Source organism: Juglans microcarpa x Juglans regia, chromosome 4D (assembly GCF_004785595.1).
Source record: "Juglans microcarpa x Juglans regia isolate MS1-56 chromosome 4D, Jm3101_v1.0, whole genome shotgun sequence".
Classification (NCBI taxonomy): Eukaryota; Viridiplantae; Streptophyta; class Magnoliopsida; order Fagales; family Juglandaceae; genus Juglans; species Juglans microcarpa x Juglans regia.
This window is the reverse complement of record NC_054600.1, coordinates 20,728,809-20,747,267: the sequence shown is the minus strand read 5'-3', so window position 1 is coordinate 20,747,267 and position 18,459 is coordinate 20,728,809. Positions and strand designations below refer to the sequence as shown.

The following is an 18,459-nucleotide window of genomic DNA, read 5'->3' as shown; positions in this document are numbered from 1 at the left end:
TGACAGATTACGGTTAAGAAAATTGCAACAATTACTGATGCAAACCTGCAGGACTCACATGAAAGGTTTGAAAACAGAATATTACAATACAAAACATCAAGAGAATGGAACAGAAACAGGAAAATTGGGTTTTGTCAATTAAAATTGGTATTTATATAAATAATTTTAAATATATAATTTAATCTATACTTTGAGAGTCCCTAATAATTTTATGCGTTGATGAACTCCTTAATTCATGCTAGGACATTTATTAAATGACAGGAAAGATAGATTTAATTCTAATTTGCAAAAAGAGAAACTTCCATGATTGCAAGAATGGGTGCATTAAAGCCATGTGAGAAGTTAGAATATCCATTGAATCGCAGCATACCAAATCTCTTGTAGATTGGCATGGATTATGGTAAAGGCCATTAATACAAGGGATGCTACTAATAAATGTAAATTTAAAGTTGGGACAGAGTTTAAATGCCTCTAGGATTAGTTATATTACAATACGTGTATAAAAATAATTAACGAGTCTCGTAATCACAAAAAGATTTTACAAAAGTAAATTCATAAATTGATAATAAAAAATATAATACGTTAGGTTTATTTTACGATAAATAACTTTATAATTTAACATACCGGTACTACATCAGCTCATATCAATTCATGAGTTTGCTTTTGTACAATCTAATCTATTTATGGCTATACCATTTCTCAAAATAATTAACTTACACAATATTAGAAAAGGTCAAAGCTGGCTCATGAATATATTATTGAATTGTGATACAACGAGATGGCAGACTTTGTCTTTTAAAGATATTTGGTATTGAGTTGGGATTGAGGAAAACTATCCTAGAGGGAGATTCCAAAAAAGTAGTGATGGCTGTTCAGGGTCAAGTGCAATATGTGAATCATTTTGGCATGCTAATTTCAGACATAAGGTCCAAGATTCAACTGTTCCATCAGACACATCAATACAGAAGGAAATATAGTTGCACATTCACTAGGCAAGAATGCATTAAACATCTTAGACTGTATTGTGGACATGGAGGAAACCCCTCAAATCTATTCTGTCTGTGTCTCTGTTGATCAATGGAAATTGTGTATTTTTTTTTGGAAAAAAAGACTATAAGCAACATCATCCTTCTATTTAGTTTACTAACTCACTGGTCATCTTTATGAATACTTTATCTTTTTTTTTCTATTAATGCTAAATACAATCTTAGAGTGTGTGAGTTCTGTGCACTTAAAAAAAAGTTACTTCTACTATTAAAAAAAATAATTTTTTCATGCGGATCTCAAATTTATTTATTTTTTTCAAAAAAAATCTACAACACTTATACTTTCTAAAACTGTAAATATATTTTTAATTGATAAATGCCATATTCGAACCGACGACAAGGTCAATTAGCTAGACAACATTACGAAAGATATTATTCAACATACACGTGGTTCTCATGGTTTTCAAGTGCAGCGCCTGTTTATAACGATCTCTCAGTACTGCTGCACAGATCATCAGTACTGTGATGGTCTGTTGACTTGGGTAACTCCTCCATTTGTCATGATTTCCAGATTCGAAGACAAACGTGAGTGCTACTTTAAGCTCAGCTAAAATGCAGCTGGAGATAGCCTTTGGTCAATACCCCAATTCCTAAGCTTGCGGAACCTGACATTTTGCTCGAGTCATACTCATTATTTGAATTGCATCAATTGACGTGTTATGTCCCACACCACCGAAACCAAACCCAATAGCGATTTTTTATGTAAAAAAAAAAATCATAATATTTTATCGCTTATAATTCATTAAATCCTAACTCTTCTTCTCGGTTTCAAACAAAATCATCGATGCTTTTTTAGAATAGTACTACCATATGCTTTTTTAAAATTTATATTTTAAATTTTGAATTTCATAATTTACAATACATCAATAAGTATTGACATGTGAAAAAGTAAATTTTTTAAAGTATATTTAACATTTTTATTTTTTTGCGACAAATTTAGGCTGTATTTAGATATTGAGTTGAGATCAGTTAAGTTCAATTCTATATGAATAGTAATGAATTGAATATTGAATGGAGTTATGTGAAGCTTATCTAAACTGAGTTTAAAGTGTATTTAGATATTAATAAATTTATTACTTTTTATGAGAAATTGAAAAAGGTTGTGGGTCTCACGTATAAGAAAGTTTTGAATTGAAATGAATTTAATAATTTAAGAATTTAGTGTTTAAATATTATATTCAGTTTAAAATTAAATTAAATTTAATTGAGTCTTATGACTAAATACAGCGTTAATAAATATGTCAAGATATTTATTAGGCATAATTTTCATTTTAAATATGAAGCAAGTTAAAAAAAATGACCTGAAAGAAAAGTTGTAGATATATGGAAAAGTGGGGATGCGTCCCCACTCGGCGCCTTCAAAAGCAAACCAACTTTACTGCTCATAAAAGAGCGGTAGCAGATACATCCTACTCCCGTCTCCTACTCACATTATTTAATTGCACTCAGATTTTTGAACGTTGGCCCAAACAGCGCGTCACTCTTTCTTTTAAAATTCCATCTTCCCCCGAAAGCTCCTTTACCAACTAGCCGTTATTCCTCTGTATCTCTCTCTCTCTCTCTCGCTCTCATGGCAGCCTCAGTGGATGATACTCCATCACCTGCTCATCTCAACCAGGTCTTTTTCTTCTTGTCTCCTACTTTTTCTCTCTGTCTCCTCATCTTTCCGTGGTGGGTTTTATTGTTTCTCTCTCTATTTGAAGAATTCTTCCCCTGTTCTACCTGATACAAATTTCTTGAATTTGATTACAGGAGGGCACAAGCTTCATGGGTTCGTCTCCTGCGTTCAGCCCCTCCTCGGATAAGCGCTTCTGGAGCGCATTACGCAGCAGGATCGACACCCTTCTTGAGCATCGTCAAAGCAGAATCCCAGGCGAACCCTCTGTATCCACCCAATTGGTGAGTGCTTCTATTCAGCACTTCGATTGACTTCTATGCCGGTTGAGAATTGCATTGATGGATTATGGTGTTTTCTCTATTACTCCTTTTTATTTTTGTAGATTTCCAGAGGATCGGACCGAGCTAAGCGAATGAAGGAAGACTCTTTGCTTCTGATGAGAGGGTTTGATTCCGTTGCCAACACTCTCTCCCTGCTATCTAACAATATAGACAATGCACTTCAGGTATATCAAATCTCTAAGGATTTATAAATAAACAAGGATCTTTGGGTTCTGGAATTTTGGTTCAATTGTTTGATATCGCATAGAAATCAATGATCAAAAGTTCCTAGTACAAAGATACAAGTGAAAGGGATGTTTGTCCCTTTTGGCATGGTTATACACTGTGAAAAGGTATTTAGATCAGTGTCGTAAACGGGCAGAATTCTGTAAGTTTGAAACTAATTATATGGACAAAACTTGTCTTGGGCTTAACTAACAAATTCAGCTCTCTCTATTTACTATTTACAGGGAGCAAGAGATCTAGCTAAACCACCCACATTGACTGAAATATTTCAAAGCAATCTGAATAACTCAGATGGTAAAGAAGACGATTCAGAAAAGGAACAAAAGGAAGCAGAGCTCAAGAAAGGATTGAAAAGGAAGTTTGACCAAAGTCATGCTTCAGAGGATAAAGAAGATGAATCTCAGAAGGCAAATGATGAGCAAACCCTAAAAGATGGGAAGCTGAACAGAGCCAAAAATGTAAGCTCACACAGTCTCTTCTCCTCTTAAAGTGCCATTCTTAAAGCTACTAAGCTCATCTCTTATCTTTTTTTCCTTCTCTGAGCAAAACAATCAAGCTTATCAATATTGTTCGATATGTAATTATTTGTCGTTAACAGCTCGCAGTTTCAATGGCAACAAAAGCGGCTTCGCTTGCAAGAGAACTCAAGTCAATAAAGTCAGACTTATGTTTTATGCAAGAGCGATGCGCGCTGCTCGAGGAAGAGAACAGGAGGCTCCGTGATGGATTTGCTAAAGGGATAAGACCAGATGAAGATGATCTGGTAATGGGGTCTTCTTATACTTTCATTTTCTCCCTCAGCACTTGTATATTTACTGTGCTAGAAATAAGTTGAGAAGCCATGCGGGTGTTGTTAATCTTGTAAAATGTGGCCTGCACACAGGTGAGGCTTCAATTGGAGGCATTGCTGGCGGAGAAATCCAGATTAGCTAATGAAAATGCCAATTTAGTGAGAGAAAATCAGTGCCTTCACCAACTTGTGGAGTACCACCAAATCACCTCCCAAGATCTCTCAGCATCATATGAACAATTTATACAGGGAATGTGCTTAGACTTCTCGTCTCCACCACCACCCATACCAGAGGAGGCAGATGATGCTAATTGTGAAGTTTTTCAAACACCTCAAGCTCATCCTTTTAGCTTCTGCACCTCTCTCAATGAGCGCTATCACGAAGAGTAGTTTTGAGAAGCAAGTGTGCCATATATAACTCATCATGTCATCTGCATTTGGAATTGTGTTTTATTTCAAATGTACATTTTGGATTCCTAATGAGACAAAATATTTATTCTTATAGGGTTTTTCATTCACGTAATAAAACAATGATTTGTTTACAGTATCAGTTGTGTTCTTCTCCCACCATAGCATCAGAGAAACCCTCAAAACTGCTAATTTGGTCAAATCCTCCAAACAAATAGGAAAATGTTAGTGAAGTCCCCTCAAAGTTAACACTCAAGTTACCGTTTGAGTATTTTAATTTTTTTTTTACTTAATAATTAAAAAAGTAATTATTAATGGAGTTGTGTATTTTTTTTTTCTTAATGATTAAAGACGTTAAAAAAAAATTGAAATGCATTAGCGGTACGCCCAACAGTAACTGCTGGGTGTAGTTTTTGTGTAGCTAATTAGAACACTCTCATTGGATTAGTTGAAGTTAAATGACATTTTTTATGAATATAAGAGAAATGAGTAATGCTACATACAGTCGTGGAATGCATGTAAGTTCCATATTTATTTTTTTTCAAAGTGATTGCACGATGCTTGCACACTCACGACTGCAAGTATCATTTCTCAAGAGAAATTTGACTTTTAACTATTCCATTCACATAAATCTCCACATTAAAATAGCTATTTTTTCATTATATAATAAAATAATATATGATGAATTTAATTTTAATTATTCACATTAAATCTCCACATTAGATTATACATTTATTCATTATATAGTAATGAATAACTAATAATTTCAAAAATATTTAATTTTTTTAATTAATAATTTATTTTATTTTATCATATTTTACTATTCTACCTATTTTATCATAATAATCATATTCTTATTAAATTAATATATCATTAATTCAAATTAATATATCAATTGTAATAAAATGTGATAGAAAGAAAATGAGAGAAAAATAATTAATAAAATATGTATTTAATGTATGTACAGTAACTTTCAAATTTGAAAAAACTTTTGAAAGTCACTGTAGGTAAATTTCAAAAATTGAGAATTTGGCTAATCCAATGTGAGTATATTTTACTCTCTAATAGCTAAATACTCGTTGAATTTAACTTTTAGCTAATCCAATGAGAGTGCTGGAGAGTTACAGTGAAACAAATTAGTAAACATCAAAAGCACATCGTATCTTGGAATGACATTGTCCTCTGTATCTGGAAGTACCAAACAAAATGTTCTCCAAGGAAGTTAAACATCAAAAGCGCCTGCGGGTCAACCTCAAAGCAATCTAGTACCACCACCCCAGTCATCATCTCTACTTTAACCAAACAAAACCGCCCTAGATTCAGACAAATGTACTCTCAAAATATTTGGCAAACCACCTAGACTATGTGACGAGTTTCAGTTCTTTTCATTTTGGGAGGTAGTTTTATTTCTCTTTACTGCACGACTTCCGGATCCAAGAGCATCATCACCTGCACGGAAGGTATTGCGTAATGCTTGAGATGATGCATTAAACGCAGTCTCGGTAGCTTTTGTCAGATTCGCAACCAAGATGAAATCCTTCAATTTCTCCAACACTTCAGAGAAAACTCGATTTCCGTTCTCATACTAGAATAGAAGAAAACAAAGACGAGGAAAGATGAAAAGGGGTCAAATCATTAGCATATACGAAACCTTTTAAAGCTGATATAAGTACCATTCACCATGACGATGAACTTAACAAATTCTCATCCATTACATAAAGAAACAGCCGAGACAAATTCTCATCCCTTACATAAAGAAACAGAACATCTCTAAAGTGGGAAATGTAAATCTTTTGTCAATTGTCAATTATCCAAGGTTCTTAAAAACCCAAAATTAAAGAGCACCTGAAGATTTTATTTAGAAAATAGATCTTTCATCAAAAGCGTTACTAACACTGAATGATCTAAATTAATACTCACGAACCCATATTCTAAGCTAATTGGTCCTCCCTTCTGTATACCCTAACTTCCCACAAGTGGAGTTATTAGATCTCAAGGCAATCTACATCCCTAAAAATCTGTGGGTCTGACAGGCACAGCCCATAGCAACATGTGTAGAAAAGAATGAATGAACAATATACTACTAACAATACATTTTTATAGATGTCTGCATGCAAGATTTACATTAACTCGTTCTACAGGATCACTCTAATAGTGCTCACTCACAATCATAACAATAAAAAAGGTTCAAGCAAGGAAAAAAAAAAACAAAAAGTACAGAGTTCTCCTTTTAACCCTGTAAAGAAATTAAATGCATTATCTGGTGATGGTAACTGGCCACTCTTTCAGGTTTATATCCACATAAAAGTAACTGTGTACACCAATTTCAGCAATTGTAGAACAAGTTTTATAGCAATGACTGAAGATAGAGCAGCATAATTGTATAAATCATTGAAAAACAAATGATATTTAAGAGGATCGGTGAGACTTACTGTTTCAAGTTTTCCAAGAGCAATTTCCAGCTTCATGGAAAGTTGTTTATTTTCTTCGCTCAAGGATTCAACCTTTTTTTGGCTGTCTATATACAATTTTTTGTATGAGACATCTGTCTTAGATGACTCAGACTTCAATGCTTCCATGGCCTTTTCTTGTGCTTCCAATTGTTGTATGATATATTCAACCTTTTCTTCCAAGTTCTTTTCACCAAAGGTTGTTGGCTCAGGCCGATTTTGCTCCCTCTGAGTCTGAGTAGGTGGGTCATCTTCTTTATCACTTTCACTTAGAACTATCTCTTCAACAATAGGCTCAATGTCCAGGTTTTGAGAAGGCATAACTGCATTTTGGATACGTTCAGATCGCCTGACAACACGAGCATAGAATTTCACTCTTTTATTTGGATTTGATGGTTTGGAAGACTCTGCTTGCTGTTTAGGCTGTGTCTTCACCCTCCCCAAGGAAGGGATGCTGCTTTCAGACCGTGTTTCCATACTGGCTGGGGAAGGATTTCCTTTTTTAAGCTGTGATCCCACTCTCTCTGGGGAAGGATTTATTTTTCCAGGCTGCGAAGTCACTCTCTCCTGAGGTGGACTTGTACGTTCAGGCTTACACTAGCATAAACACTAATTAGCAGATGAAGAAAAATTCCACAATCCATGTTCTCAAACTTCCCAGATAAAAACAGCTGTTTATATGACAGGTGACAGCAACAGTGATATATTAGAATAATGTTTAAGTGATGAAAGTCATCGATTACCATTGTCTTAGGTTTTTGGGACAAGTGATCCGTAATGGTATCACTGCAGGATCATAAACTACCACTGGTTCCAAAAACCCAAGTTCAAGGGAAGTGGCGAGTTTTAACCACTAACAAAATCCTAACATGATGGAAGGTTAATGGGGTAAGTGCAAATAAAACTCAAAGCTAACCACTTGCATGCCCTAGGTTTGTGTCTAGCATTACCCATAAACAAAACCAGAAAATGTAGCTGTAATAAAAAACGGTCTTATATACCATGCCAAATTAGAGGATGAACACATTTGTTGAAGCCCAAGTACTTATCCTTCAGACACAACCATCCATTCACAATTGAGGCCTTTATATTTCACAAGAACTGATATTAGAAAGAATGTCAAAAGGGGGAAAAATCACCCACATCAAAAGTACTTTGTCTAACCTTCCTACCTACTTTCTATCTTTGTTTCACATTCCAACTGGAGTGGCAAATCGGCTGGAGAAGCTATTTCGAGACTTCTTGTGAGGAGGTATTGGGGAGGAAGCCAAGTTCCCTTAGTTGGTAAAAGATTCTTTGTCGTGTGGTCGGTTGGGGGTTCGAAAGTTAAGTATTTTTAATAAAGCCCTTTTAGGGAAGTGGTTGGGTAGATATCATCAGGATTGTGAATCCTTGCGGAGGGCTGTGATTGATTCTAAATATGGGAGTGCTTGGGGGATGGTGTTCTAACGAGGGGGTGTGGAAAAATATTAGGAGTAGCTGGGATGCTTTTAAAAAATATATAATTTTGTGGTAGGTGGTGGCTCCACAATTTATTTTTGGCACAACCCATGGTGTGGTGGTAGGGTTCTTAGTGCTGTTTTTCCAGGCCTCTTTCGTATTACTCAGAATCTGGATGCTTCTGTGGCCGAGATTTTGGATTGTGCTAGTGGTTCACCCCATTGAAATATTCACTTTACTAGAGCTGTGAATGATTGGGAAATGGATGTAGTTTCTGATTTGTTTGGCTTATTGTATGCTACACAGCTTGGGTAGGATGAGAGGGATAAGATGGTCTGGATTCATACTGGTAATAAGAAGTTTTCAGTTCGTTCCTTGTACAAGATGCTGTCTAGTCCAAATGTGGTTCACTCTTTTCCTTGGAAGAGTATTTGGAAGAGCAAGGTGCCTAGGTTGCATTCTTTGGCTGGTCTGCTTCCTAGGGGAAAATTCTGACTATGGACAATCTCAAGAAGCGTGGATATTAGTTATGGATTAGTGTTTCTTAGGTAAAAAATCGGGTGAATCGGTGGATCATTTGTTACTACATTGTGAGGTGGTGAGGGAGTTATGGTATGAGGTATTTAATAGGATTGGAGCGGCTTGGGCGATGCCTAGGAAGGTGGTAGATCTTGGCTAGTTGGAGAAGTTTAAGGGGTAACACGCAGATTGCCGCTGTTTGAAAGATGATCCCTTTATGTCTTGTGTGGTGTATTTGGGTTGAGAGGAATGGTTGATACTTTGAAGATAAGGAATGCTCAGTGGACGGGCTTAGATGTTTTTTCTTTAATACCTGATTTCTGTGGGTTTCGGCCATTGTTTTTAAAGGAACTAGCATCCATGAGTTTCTTGTTTCTTTTTCTAGTTCCTGACTTGTAACTAGGTTCAGTATTTGTAGACTTCCTGTGTACTTGGATTTGCCTTGTTACTTGTCTTAATAAAATCTTCTTATTCAAAAAAAAAAAAAAAAAACCAAGGAATTGGCAAGTAGAACAGAAATCTTTTCTGGGTATATAAATAAGGTGTGGAAGTATTCTTCTGCAAACCCAAACATAGAAAAAGCCTTGTTAGTCTGGGCTCCGTTTGGATTGAGAGATGAGATGAGATAGTTTGTGAATAGTAGTAAAATTTGTGAGTTAAAATTTGTGAATAATAGTGAATAGTAGTGAGGAGATGGTTTATGAATAATATTAAGATTTGTGAGTTAAAATTTGTGAATAGTAGTGAGATGAGCGAGGATGCATCCTTTTTCAGCAAAAAGAATAATCCTTTGAGAGGTACTTCTCCTTGGATGGTCAAAGACATGTTTAAAATGTTACCATGCTTTCCAGAAAGATAAAAGATCAAACCTGAGCTTACATTGTTAAAAAAAGAAAAAAACCCACCAAACAACACAGCTTTTGTTGTTGGGAGGGAACCAAACAAAAATTATACCCCAAAACTACAATCCATACATAAGATGAAATATAAAAAACAATGAACAAAAAAAAAAAAAAAAAAACTAGTTTGGTTTTGCCAAAACATGCCCGCTGTCATGCATATCACCAACGCAATCGTGAACACCTACCTTTTTTTTCTAAAGATCGTTTATAAGCAACACAGAAATATCAAATATGATTATAAAGAACAGAAAGTGGTTTCATACCATGGGTTCCTTTTCTTGATTCTTTGCAGCTTTGGGTTTCCTACCCATTCTCCTTTCTCTCCGTCTCCGAGATAAACCCGCACGAAGCAGAGTATTTATACATGGAAAATGCTAAATAAAATTTAAAAAAAAAAAATCATGAAATTTTAAATTTTAAAAAAATTAATAAAATTAATATAAAAATGTAAGTACAATATAACACAAGGTAGGTTATAACTTTTCTATTACTTATTTATTATTCTTTTTATATTTAATTTTTTAAAAATATTTTTATTTTACTTAATAGTTTGAGAAGTGATTATTAATAAAATTATATATTTTTAAAATTTTTTTTAATTATTAAAAATATTAAAAAAATATTTTTTTAAAAAATAAAAATATAAAAAAATTTTAAATATATGTAAGTAATAAATAGAAAGTAATAGAATAATGTCACTACCCTAACACAAGTATATCTGTTTCCTACTTTCGATAACCAACTGAAGCGGTACGGTCGTAGGAGTGGATTTTCGAGGGGGAGAAAGGGGCAGTTATGTCATCTTATACGTACAGGTGGGCATGCTCTATTCATCTTTAATACTGCTACGTACAGGCGTACGGACGCGTAGCCCTGTGCACCTTGCTGACATGGCCATTTTATTATTTTATATTAAAATAAAAAATAAAATAAAAAAACGTAAAAGACAGTTAAAGAGAAAAAATGGTGACCGACCGTATAGGGTTGTTCCGAAATTTCAAAGAACGAAAGGGCTCGCAATCTCACTCTTCGACTAGATAGTCTCTTCTAAGGTGAGGCTTAATTTATTTTTTTGGCTGTTTGAGCTTGTTATTTCACCCGTAAAATTCTGAATTTTCTGTATCCTATGGTGATTGGTTTCCAGAAAGTATTTAAAAATTTGATGGGGACAACTATGTACAACTCAATACTTTCTTGAGTCAATGGTGATGGTTTCGAAAGGCTAGCAATATTTTTTAAATTTGTGCGCCACTGAATAGCTTTATGGCGCAGTTTTTAGAGAACATCGGGCCTCTACTAAAATTAAAATTATTATAAATTAAATATTATTGTAATTAAATATATTCGTATGTGTGTGAGTGTGGGGGACTTTAAGTCAAAGATCTAATTCCAAAATATTAAAAAAGTAATAAGCTAGGGCCCGCTTTGGAGAGTGGGGAGCAAAACATGAGGGTGGGTGGAGAAAACAATCAAAAAGTTGTTGAATGTTTTTGACTCTAACCTTTGGAAGTTCATAATATTAACACATTCAACTTTTATGTTGTATATGACATTTTCTCTCTTATATAGCTTGAAATACTGTTAAACTTTTTTTTTTCATATATTTTAGATCGCCTATCTATTTCAAATGTAATTAAAATGATCTTTTTCTTAAGAGACACGACAATAGACATTTCACACATTTCAATAAATATTTCAGCTTCTATTTGGAACTGTGAAGATGGAGAAAAAGAAAGAAGATGCATCCCCCATAACACCTGCTCTCACTAATCCATCAGCCCAGCTATTATACACAATACACACAATTGGCATGTGTTTATTATATATGTAATCATTGTCCATTTGGGTTGATTAACATTATGCTCCTATGTGTTAAGACGGATCAAGACCACTTTATCCAGACTTTTCAAATTACATGCTAAGTTACTACAATCCAATGCCTCATGCGTGGTTACCACCTTTTGTGCCTCCTCCAAGTGCCAACCCTCATCCATGGAACTCTACTTCTGCTATCACTTCAAGTACTGCTCCTTTGAGTAGTTCTACTACCTTGTATAGTTCCGCTATACCAATTATGAGACCTGCTCCAATTGCATACCCATATCCATAGAGCAACAAGGTAATCGTTGGATGGTAAAGTAGTTCATGTATTTTAATTTTATGAACTTGAATATTTGGTCTAATTATTTATTTTAAAATTTTTGTTTTTGAAAAACTGCAGCAACACCCATACTCTACTTTTGCTGCAATGGATACTTTTGCTGTCATGTCTACTTCTGCCCCCATGCGTAGTTCGACAAATAGCGTGAACTCTAGTGTAGTTGTTAGTTCTAGTGTAGCTGCCAGTTGTAGTGTAGCTGCCAATTCTAGTGTAGCAGTTGTTCCTCTGAAGAATGCCAAATCGGATCCATGTGTTGGCAAGGTGATGTGATGGCAGTTTCACATGCTGTGTCTTTTAAATTATCAGAAGATATATTGTCATACAATAATTTTTCTTCTAATTTGCAGGAAAAAAAGTATAACAAAATAATTCTGTTGAAGAAACTAGTGAGACCACACTAGACTCTATAGAAGTTGAAGCACAGTGTACTGCCTCTTTGAGTAATATTATTGATACCAAAGAAGCTAGCAGAGCTCTGGATCACTTCATGTGGATCCTACTGATGGGAGCGATATCACTGAGAAGCCAAATGTAGGAATGTGCTTTGAATCAGAGAATGAGTTGATGACTTACTATAAACATTACGGAAAACGAAGTGGTTTTGGAGTAATGACACAAAGGAGTAGAAATGAGAATGATGAGACTATCAAATATGTCACTCTGGGATGTGCTCCTGGTGGCAAGGCACGAAATAGGACGTCAAACATCTCCAAGCCTCGACCCACAAGCAAGACAGATTGTAAGGCAATGATGAATGTGTTGTTGAAGGATGGGAAGCTGTATGTCACATCAGGTTTTAACACAATCATGTACTCAGTCCAAAAAAATCTAGGTTATTTAGATGTAGTAGAGAAGTTAATGAGTTTATTATAAGGATGCTGGATACAAATGATCAAGCTGATATACGGTTGAATAAGAGTTTCTATGCTTTGTGACTGAAGCCGGTGGGTTTGAGAACCTACCGTTTGGAGAAAAAGATTGTCGTAACTATATTGATAAGGCACGACACCTACACCTTGGTAAAGGTGGTGCTCAAGCACTATTTGAGTATTTTGGAAGGATGCAATTGAAGAATGATAGTTTTTTTGGCCTCAAGGATTTGGATGATGATGATAGGATGATAAATGTATTTTGGGCAGACGCTAGTAGTAGAGAGGCATATATCTACTTTGGAGATATTGTAACATTCGAAATCACATACCTGACAAATAGGTATGGAATGCCATTTGCACATTTCGTGGGTGTAAATCACCATAGACAATCAATCATTTTGGGTGCAGGCCTTATTTCAAGTGAAGATACAAAATCATTTATATGGTTATTTAAAAATTGGTTTGATTGCATGGGTGGAAAAGCGTCGAATACTATTATTACAGATCACGATTGCGCAATGAAGCGTCATGCAATGGGCATACAAAGGACATGGTATCGAAGTTGTATGCGATGAATAAGGTATACTTCACCTCGAAGACCCACCATATGGATTCCAATGTTGGAGTTAGTAATGTGAATGCAGCCACCGAAGGAAGTTCTAAAAAAGTGCTAAGTCCCCATGTTGTTAGAGGCAAGGGAAGACCCCTGTGTAAGATGAGAATGTCGATGATGGAGGAACACGTGAAAAAGATAAAAACTAAAGCGGCTAAAAAGAAAAAACATATGGGAAAAAGTAGACTTGTGAGTGCTTATTAATTTTTAAGTTATTGTTGTTATTACTTGACCTGATGTTTTTCTTTGAGTATTTGACAATAACGTACCTTTTTATCCTTAAAAAAAATATTTGATAATAACGTACCATTGGCTCAAGAAGTATTTAAAAATTATAATTTTTTTTTTATGTTTTCAAAGGCGTGGATTGGACACCGAATTATTGACTCAAGAAAGTGTACAACAACAAGTGATGGAGACACAAGAAAGTGTACAAACTTCAGTGATGAAGACACAAGAAAGTGTACAATTATCACTTTGAAGAGTTCATTGTATTTGTATGTTTTTTTATGTGGGTCTTACTTTATCTACTATTACAGTCACAGATGCAACTAAGAACAGATGGAACACAACTAGAGATGGCAGATGGAACGTAGCCAAATATATTCTCTTAGCAAGAATTTCCGATCCATTATTGGAGTATGCTGTGTGTTGGTTGTGGTTTGTTGGAGTATATTGTGTGTTGGCTATTTGTTGGAGTATACAATCATGTATTGTTGGTGGTTTGTTGGAGTATGTTATGTGTTGGTAGTTTATTTGAGTAAACCTGTATTGTTGATGGTTTGTTGAAATTTGTGTTGGGGATGATTTTTCTTGTTTTCTATAATTTACTCATTAATTAATATGTCCAAATTGTTATGCAAACATCTAACTCTAGTTTTATTTATCGTATCAGGTACAACAAAAGAATATTGTTTTCGGTGTCACGACGGCATTTTACTGGAGCACAAGACGATTCCCTTGTGCATATAGATATAAAAATTAAGCTCACATTTTGTATCATAGTATTTGAGCCTGCATTTTGTATCCAAGTGCTTAATTTATGGGAATGATATTTGTTTTATTTATTTTTATCACTGCATTAATGTATTGAGTATAAATTATATATATATACATCTGGATGGCCAAAATGGCTAAAATGGAAGTATTTCTTTCTCTGTCATAAAAATGGCAGGCAGGCATGCAACATGTCTGCCTACCACACAATGCTGGGAAGTTTAGAATCTGGTTCCATAAACCTGTAATTTATTGGCAATCCACAAACCTGTAATTTATTGGCAAGTTCATTTCACGCAGGTACATACTTTGTTAAAAAGATGGTGGCACATTAAAGTCTCAAGATTGAAGATCACTAATTGCAAATAAAGTTTCCAGTACATAACAACAAAGTCTTGACTTACAAACGCTAAGTTCCTATCAGATACAAAAACAAAGTCGTCTTCACTTCGAGCGTATCAAATACAAGTTAATAACTATGGAAATTAGAAAATAGGCACGAAGAAGTGTGCATGCATGCCGCATGTTGGCTTATTAACTAAAACGCTAGGCTTGATCGTTGTGGAGTGCCAACTCTCTCTTCCCAATCTCTTCTTCTCTCATTTGAAGTTATTCCTCATTTCTTAATGAAATTGTAAATCTGGGAATGAAACCAGAAAAACTACCTTAAGAATGTGCGATTGTATAAAAAGTTAAGAAGGAATGAAGAGAACATGTGCTGAGTATTATAATCATGCATGTGCTGAGTATACAAAGAATGTGCGATTATCTAAAATAGAATTTAGATAAACTGAAATAGTCATAGCACCCTACATTCTTGTAACATAAACTGAAATAGTTGCTCCTCAAATTTGGGTTTAAGAAAGACTTGTACATTCTGAATAAACTGCAAAAATTTTTATTGAGGGGTGTAACCGGTCCGTTTGGTCTAGTTTTGGATAAATTTTATAACCAAACCAATATACACAATGTTGAAAATTTAAGAACCTATACAGACCGATTCATCACCGAAACCAAAACTTTTGATTTTTCCAGTTTTAGTCCAGTCCAGTCTGATTTTTCCTATTTACAGTTTACGCGTGTAGCATTACATAAGTTGAGACTTGAGAACCGGTTCTTCTAATATTTGTTCTCCTCAAAAGTAAGTTTATATTAATAATTTAATATTAATATTCATCTTTAAGATTAAAATTTTATGTTATATTAATTTTATGTTATAAGATTAAAAATTATATGTTAAATAAAATATTATGTTAAAAATTATAAGATTAATTTTATGTTATATTAAATGTTATATTAATTTATGTTATAAGATTAATAGATATGAATAATCATATTAAAATTTCATATTATATTAATTTGCAGTTTAGCATATAATATATAATATAATATAAAAAATATTTTATATATAATCTAAAAAATTAAAAAATACATATATATATATATACATGTCTGGTTTGGTTCAAATCGGTTTTCAAAATATGCAAAGCGTTACCGAACCGACCCAATCAAGGTTCGGTTGGCTTAACCGGTTTTTAGATTTTATTTTTTACACCCCTAATTAGAATTATAATTGCTCTGTGAAAAGTTTTATTGAATTATGCATCATTTGGTTATATAGATGAGATGAGATGAAATAAAAAATCTTTGAATAGTAGTGAGATAATTTGTGAATAGTAGTGAAATAGTTTGAGTTGAGATATTTTATGGAGTTTTGGAAAATGGGAGAGAAAAAATTGAATAAAAAATTATAAAATTAAAAGAGGGATTTTTATGTTTTGTTTGGAAGTTTCGAAAAATTGTAATGATTAAGTAATAATTAGATGAAAAAGTTGAAAATTTAAAAACTTGAAATTGAAAAATATTTGTAGTTGAATGATATTTTGATGTTAAGATGATATAATATGATTTGAAATGTTTGTAAAACCAGACCAGGCCTTAATCTAACCAACACCAGAATTATAAAAATCATTTTATTTTTAGCAAAAAAATAAAATTTCCCTATTTATATTTGTATTATTGGATTTTCGTAATGTAATGATAGGTACAAATATAAAAATCCAAGGATATTACTGGAAAGAACTATCAGGCTTAATCGAAATGCATGTTGATTGATCTAATCGGATATTGTGGCATTAATTGTTATATTATGTCTCATCGCATTGGATGCTCTGTATTTGTCCTATTGCATTGAATACTCTCATTTAAGCCCATTCAGCTCTTGGTTAGAATGTCGAGCGTGTCGTGAAATAGTAAGAACAAAAACAGAATTAGAGTTGAAGCCTAGTTCTGGTTTTTGTAGTAGATACAGTCCGTTTGAATTCAGAAATGAAATGAGATGAGTTGAGATAATTTATAAAATTGTTAAAAACATAAGAAAACAGAGAGCTTGAGAAAAGAAATCTAAATTACTTCTCATTAACTTTGTGAAGCTCATAGCTATTACAAATGAATCTATTTATACACTTGTGATTGATTAACATGACCATACAATGCTTGACATTTGGCCAACTTAACTTATTTGCACTTTAACTAACTTAACTGTCAACTAACAAATCACTAGTAGATGAAGCCCTTTGTTTGGCTTCTCGAGATTTTAGTTCCAATTCTTCTATATGATTTTGTATATACCAACACCCCCTAAAGAAGAGAATGGATATTGATCATTTTCATCTTGTGAATAAGATGATGAAAGTTGAGAAATCCGAGAGGTTTGGTTAAGATGTCTGCCAACTGGTACTTGGAAGGAATATGAATGATCTTGATGAGGCCTTCTTACAATTTTTCTCGAACAAGATGACAATCTAGTTGGATATGTTTTGTTCTTTCATGATGAACAAGGTTTGAAACAATTTGAGGCAATTTCATATGTAGGTTTGTTGTCAGTATAAAGCAGTGCAGCTTGAGAATGAATTATATTTAAGTCAACCAAGAGATAAACCAGCCATTGAAGTTCAAAAGTTGTAGAAGCTAGGGCTCTATATTCGGATTCTACAGATGATCTACTAATAGTAGGTTGCTTCTTTAACTTCCAAGATATAAGAGAGTCTCCTATGAAAATTGTAAATCCAGTGACACTTCTTCTAGTGTCAAGACAGCCCCCCCCCCCCCCCCCAATCACTGTCTAAGTAAGCCTTTAGGTGCAAGGAAGATGCTACAGCTAGAAAAATTCCTTGACCTGGTGTAGCCTTTATGTATCGAAGAACTCTTTCAATAGCTTGAAGATGCATGGTGCTAGGATTAGACATAAACTGACTGAGTGCTTGTACTGAATAAGCCAGATCAAGTCTTGTGATTGTGAGGTAGAGTAGTCTGCCAACAGCATGGTCAGATAAAGGTGGAGAAGAATCATTTGCAGTGAGCTTTAGAGTTGACTCCATAGGAAAAGCCACTGGTTTGCAACCAGAGAGAAGCCACTATCTTGTAGAATGTCGAGAGCATACTTTCTTTGACATAAAGTAATGCCCTTGGCTGATCTAGCCAATTCAATACCCAAGAAATATTTCAACTCACTAGGTCTTTGATGGTAAAGGAATCATGTAGAAATTTCTTTATAGTTGCTATGTGCTCAATACTATCAGAAGCAATTATAACATCATCAACATATATTAGTAAATCCATAAAACTAGTTGAAGTTTGTTTTATGAAAATGCTTGAATTTGACTTGCCTTGAATAAAACCAACCTGAAGTAAGGATGAAGACAGTTTTGACAACCACTGTCTTAAGGCCTGTTTCAGACCATATAAACTCTTTTTGAGTTTACAAACTTGAGGATCATTAGGAATTGAAAATCCTGGTAGTAATTGCATGTTCACTTCTTCATTCAAGTCTCCATGCAAAAAAGCATTATTTACATCAGTTGATGTAAATGCCATTGTTTTATAGCAGCAACAACAAGTAAGACACTTACAGTTGTCATTTTTGCAACAAAAGAGTGTCAAAAAAAATAATGCCTTCTTGTTGAGTATACTCCTTTGCTACCAATCTAGCTTTATACCTCTCAACTGTACCATTAGCTTTGAATTTAAAACGATAAACCCATTTGCAACTTATTGCAATTTTATTTGGAGGCAAAAT

General features: G+C 34.1%; 2 protein-coding genes across 5 annotated transcripts; one reads left to right on the top strand and one right to left on the bottom strand.

Annotated features, from left to right (window-relative positions):
• Positions 1-2,437: 2,437 nt before the first annotated feature.
• On the top strand, positions 2,438-4,564 carry LOC121259415. Its single transcript, XM_041161003.1, has 6 exons — positions 2,438-2,664; positions 2,799-2,945; positions 3,047-3,169; positions 3,455-3,688; positions 3,829-3,993; positions 4,114-4,564. The coding sequence occupies exons 1-6, from the start codon at positions 2,617-2,619 to the stop codon at positions 4,408-4,410; spliced, it is 1,014 nt and encodes a 337-aa protein (XP_041016937.1). The 5' UTR covers positions 2,438-2,616; the 3' UTR covers positions 4,411-4,564.
• A 1,004-nt stretch (positions 4,565-5,568) lies between these two features.
• On the bottom strand, positions 5,569-10,157 carry LOC121259416. 4 transcript variants are annotated; one of them, XM_041161005.1, is made up of 3 exons: positions 10,003-10,157; positions 6,861-7,469; positions 5,569-6,013 (listed from the first exon to the last, which is right to left on the bottom strand). In XM_041161005.1, exons 1-3 carry the CDS (start codon positions 10,048-10,050, stop codon positions 5,804-5,806), a joined length of 867 nt encoding a protein of 288 aa, XP_041016939.1. In that variant the 5' UTR covers positions 10,051-10,157; the 3' UTR covers positions 5,569-5,803. The 4 variants fall into 4 exon arrangements, with proteins under 4 accessions (XP_041016939.1, XP_041016940.1, XP_041016938.1 ...); XM_041161006.1 differs by having other exon boundaries at positions 6,861-7,445; positions 10,003-10,155; XM_041161004.1 differs by having other exon boundaries at positions 6,861-7,475; positions 10,003-10,154.
• Positions 10,158-18,459: the final 8,302 nt, after the last annotated feature.

Excerpts from the sequence above, each read along its gene's own strand:
- LOC121259415 (XM_041161003.1), top strand. The coding sequence starts at position 2,617 with ATGGCAGCCTCAGTGGATGATACTCCATCACCTGCTCATCTCAACCAG. Across the intron at positions 2,665-2,798 it reads CACCTGCTCATCTCAACCAG|GAGGGCACAAGCTTCATGGG; the intron begins GTCTTTTTCTTC and ends ATTTGATTACAG. Across the intron at positions 2,946-3,046 it reads CCTCTGTATCCACCCAATTG|ATTTCCAGAGGATCGGACCG; the intron begins GTGAGTGCTTCT and ends TTATTTTTGTAG.
- LOC121259416 (XM_041161004.1), bottom strand. The coding sequence starts at position 10,050 with ATGGGTAGGAAACCCAAAGCTGCAAAGAATCAAGAAAAGGAACCCATG. Across the intron at positions 7,476-10,002 it reads ATCAAGAAAAGGAACCCATG|TGTAAGCCTGAACGTACAAG; the intron begins GTATGAAACCAC and ends TGTTTATGCTAG. Across the intron at positions 6,014-6,860 it reads CTCTTGGAAAACTTGAAACA|TATGAGAACGGAAATCGAGT; the intron begins GTAAGTCTCACC and ends CTTCTATTCTAG.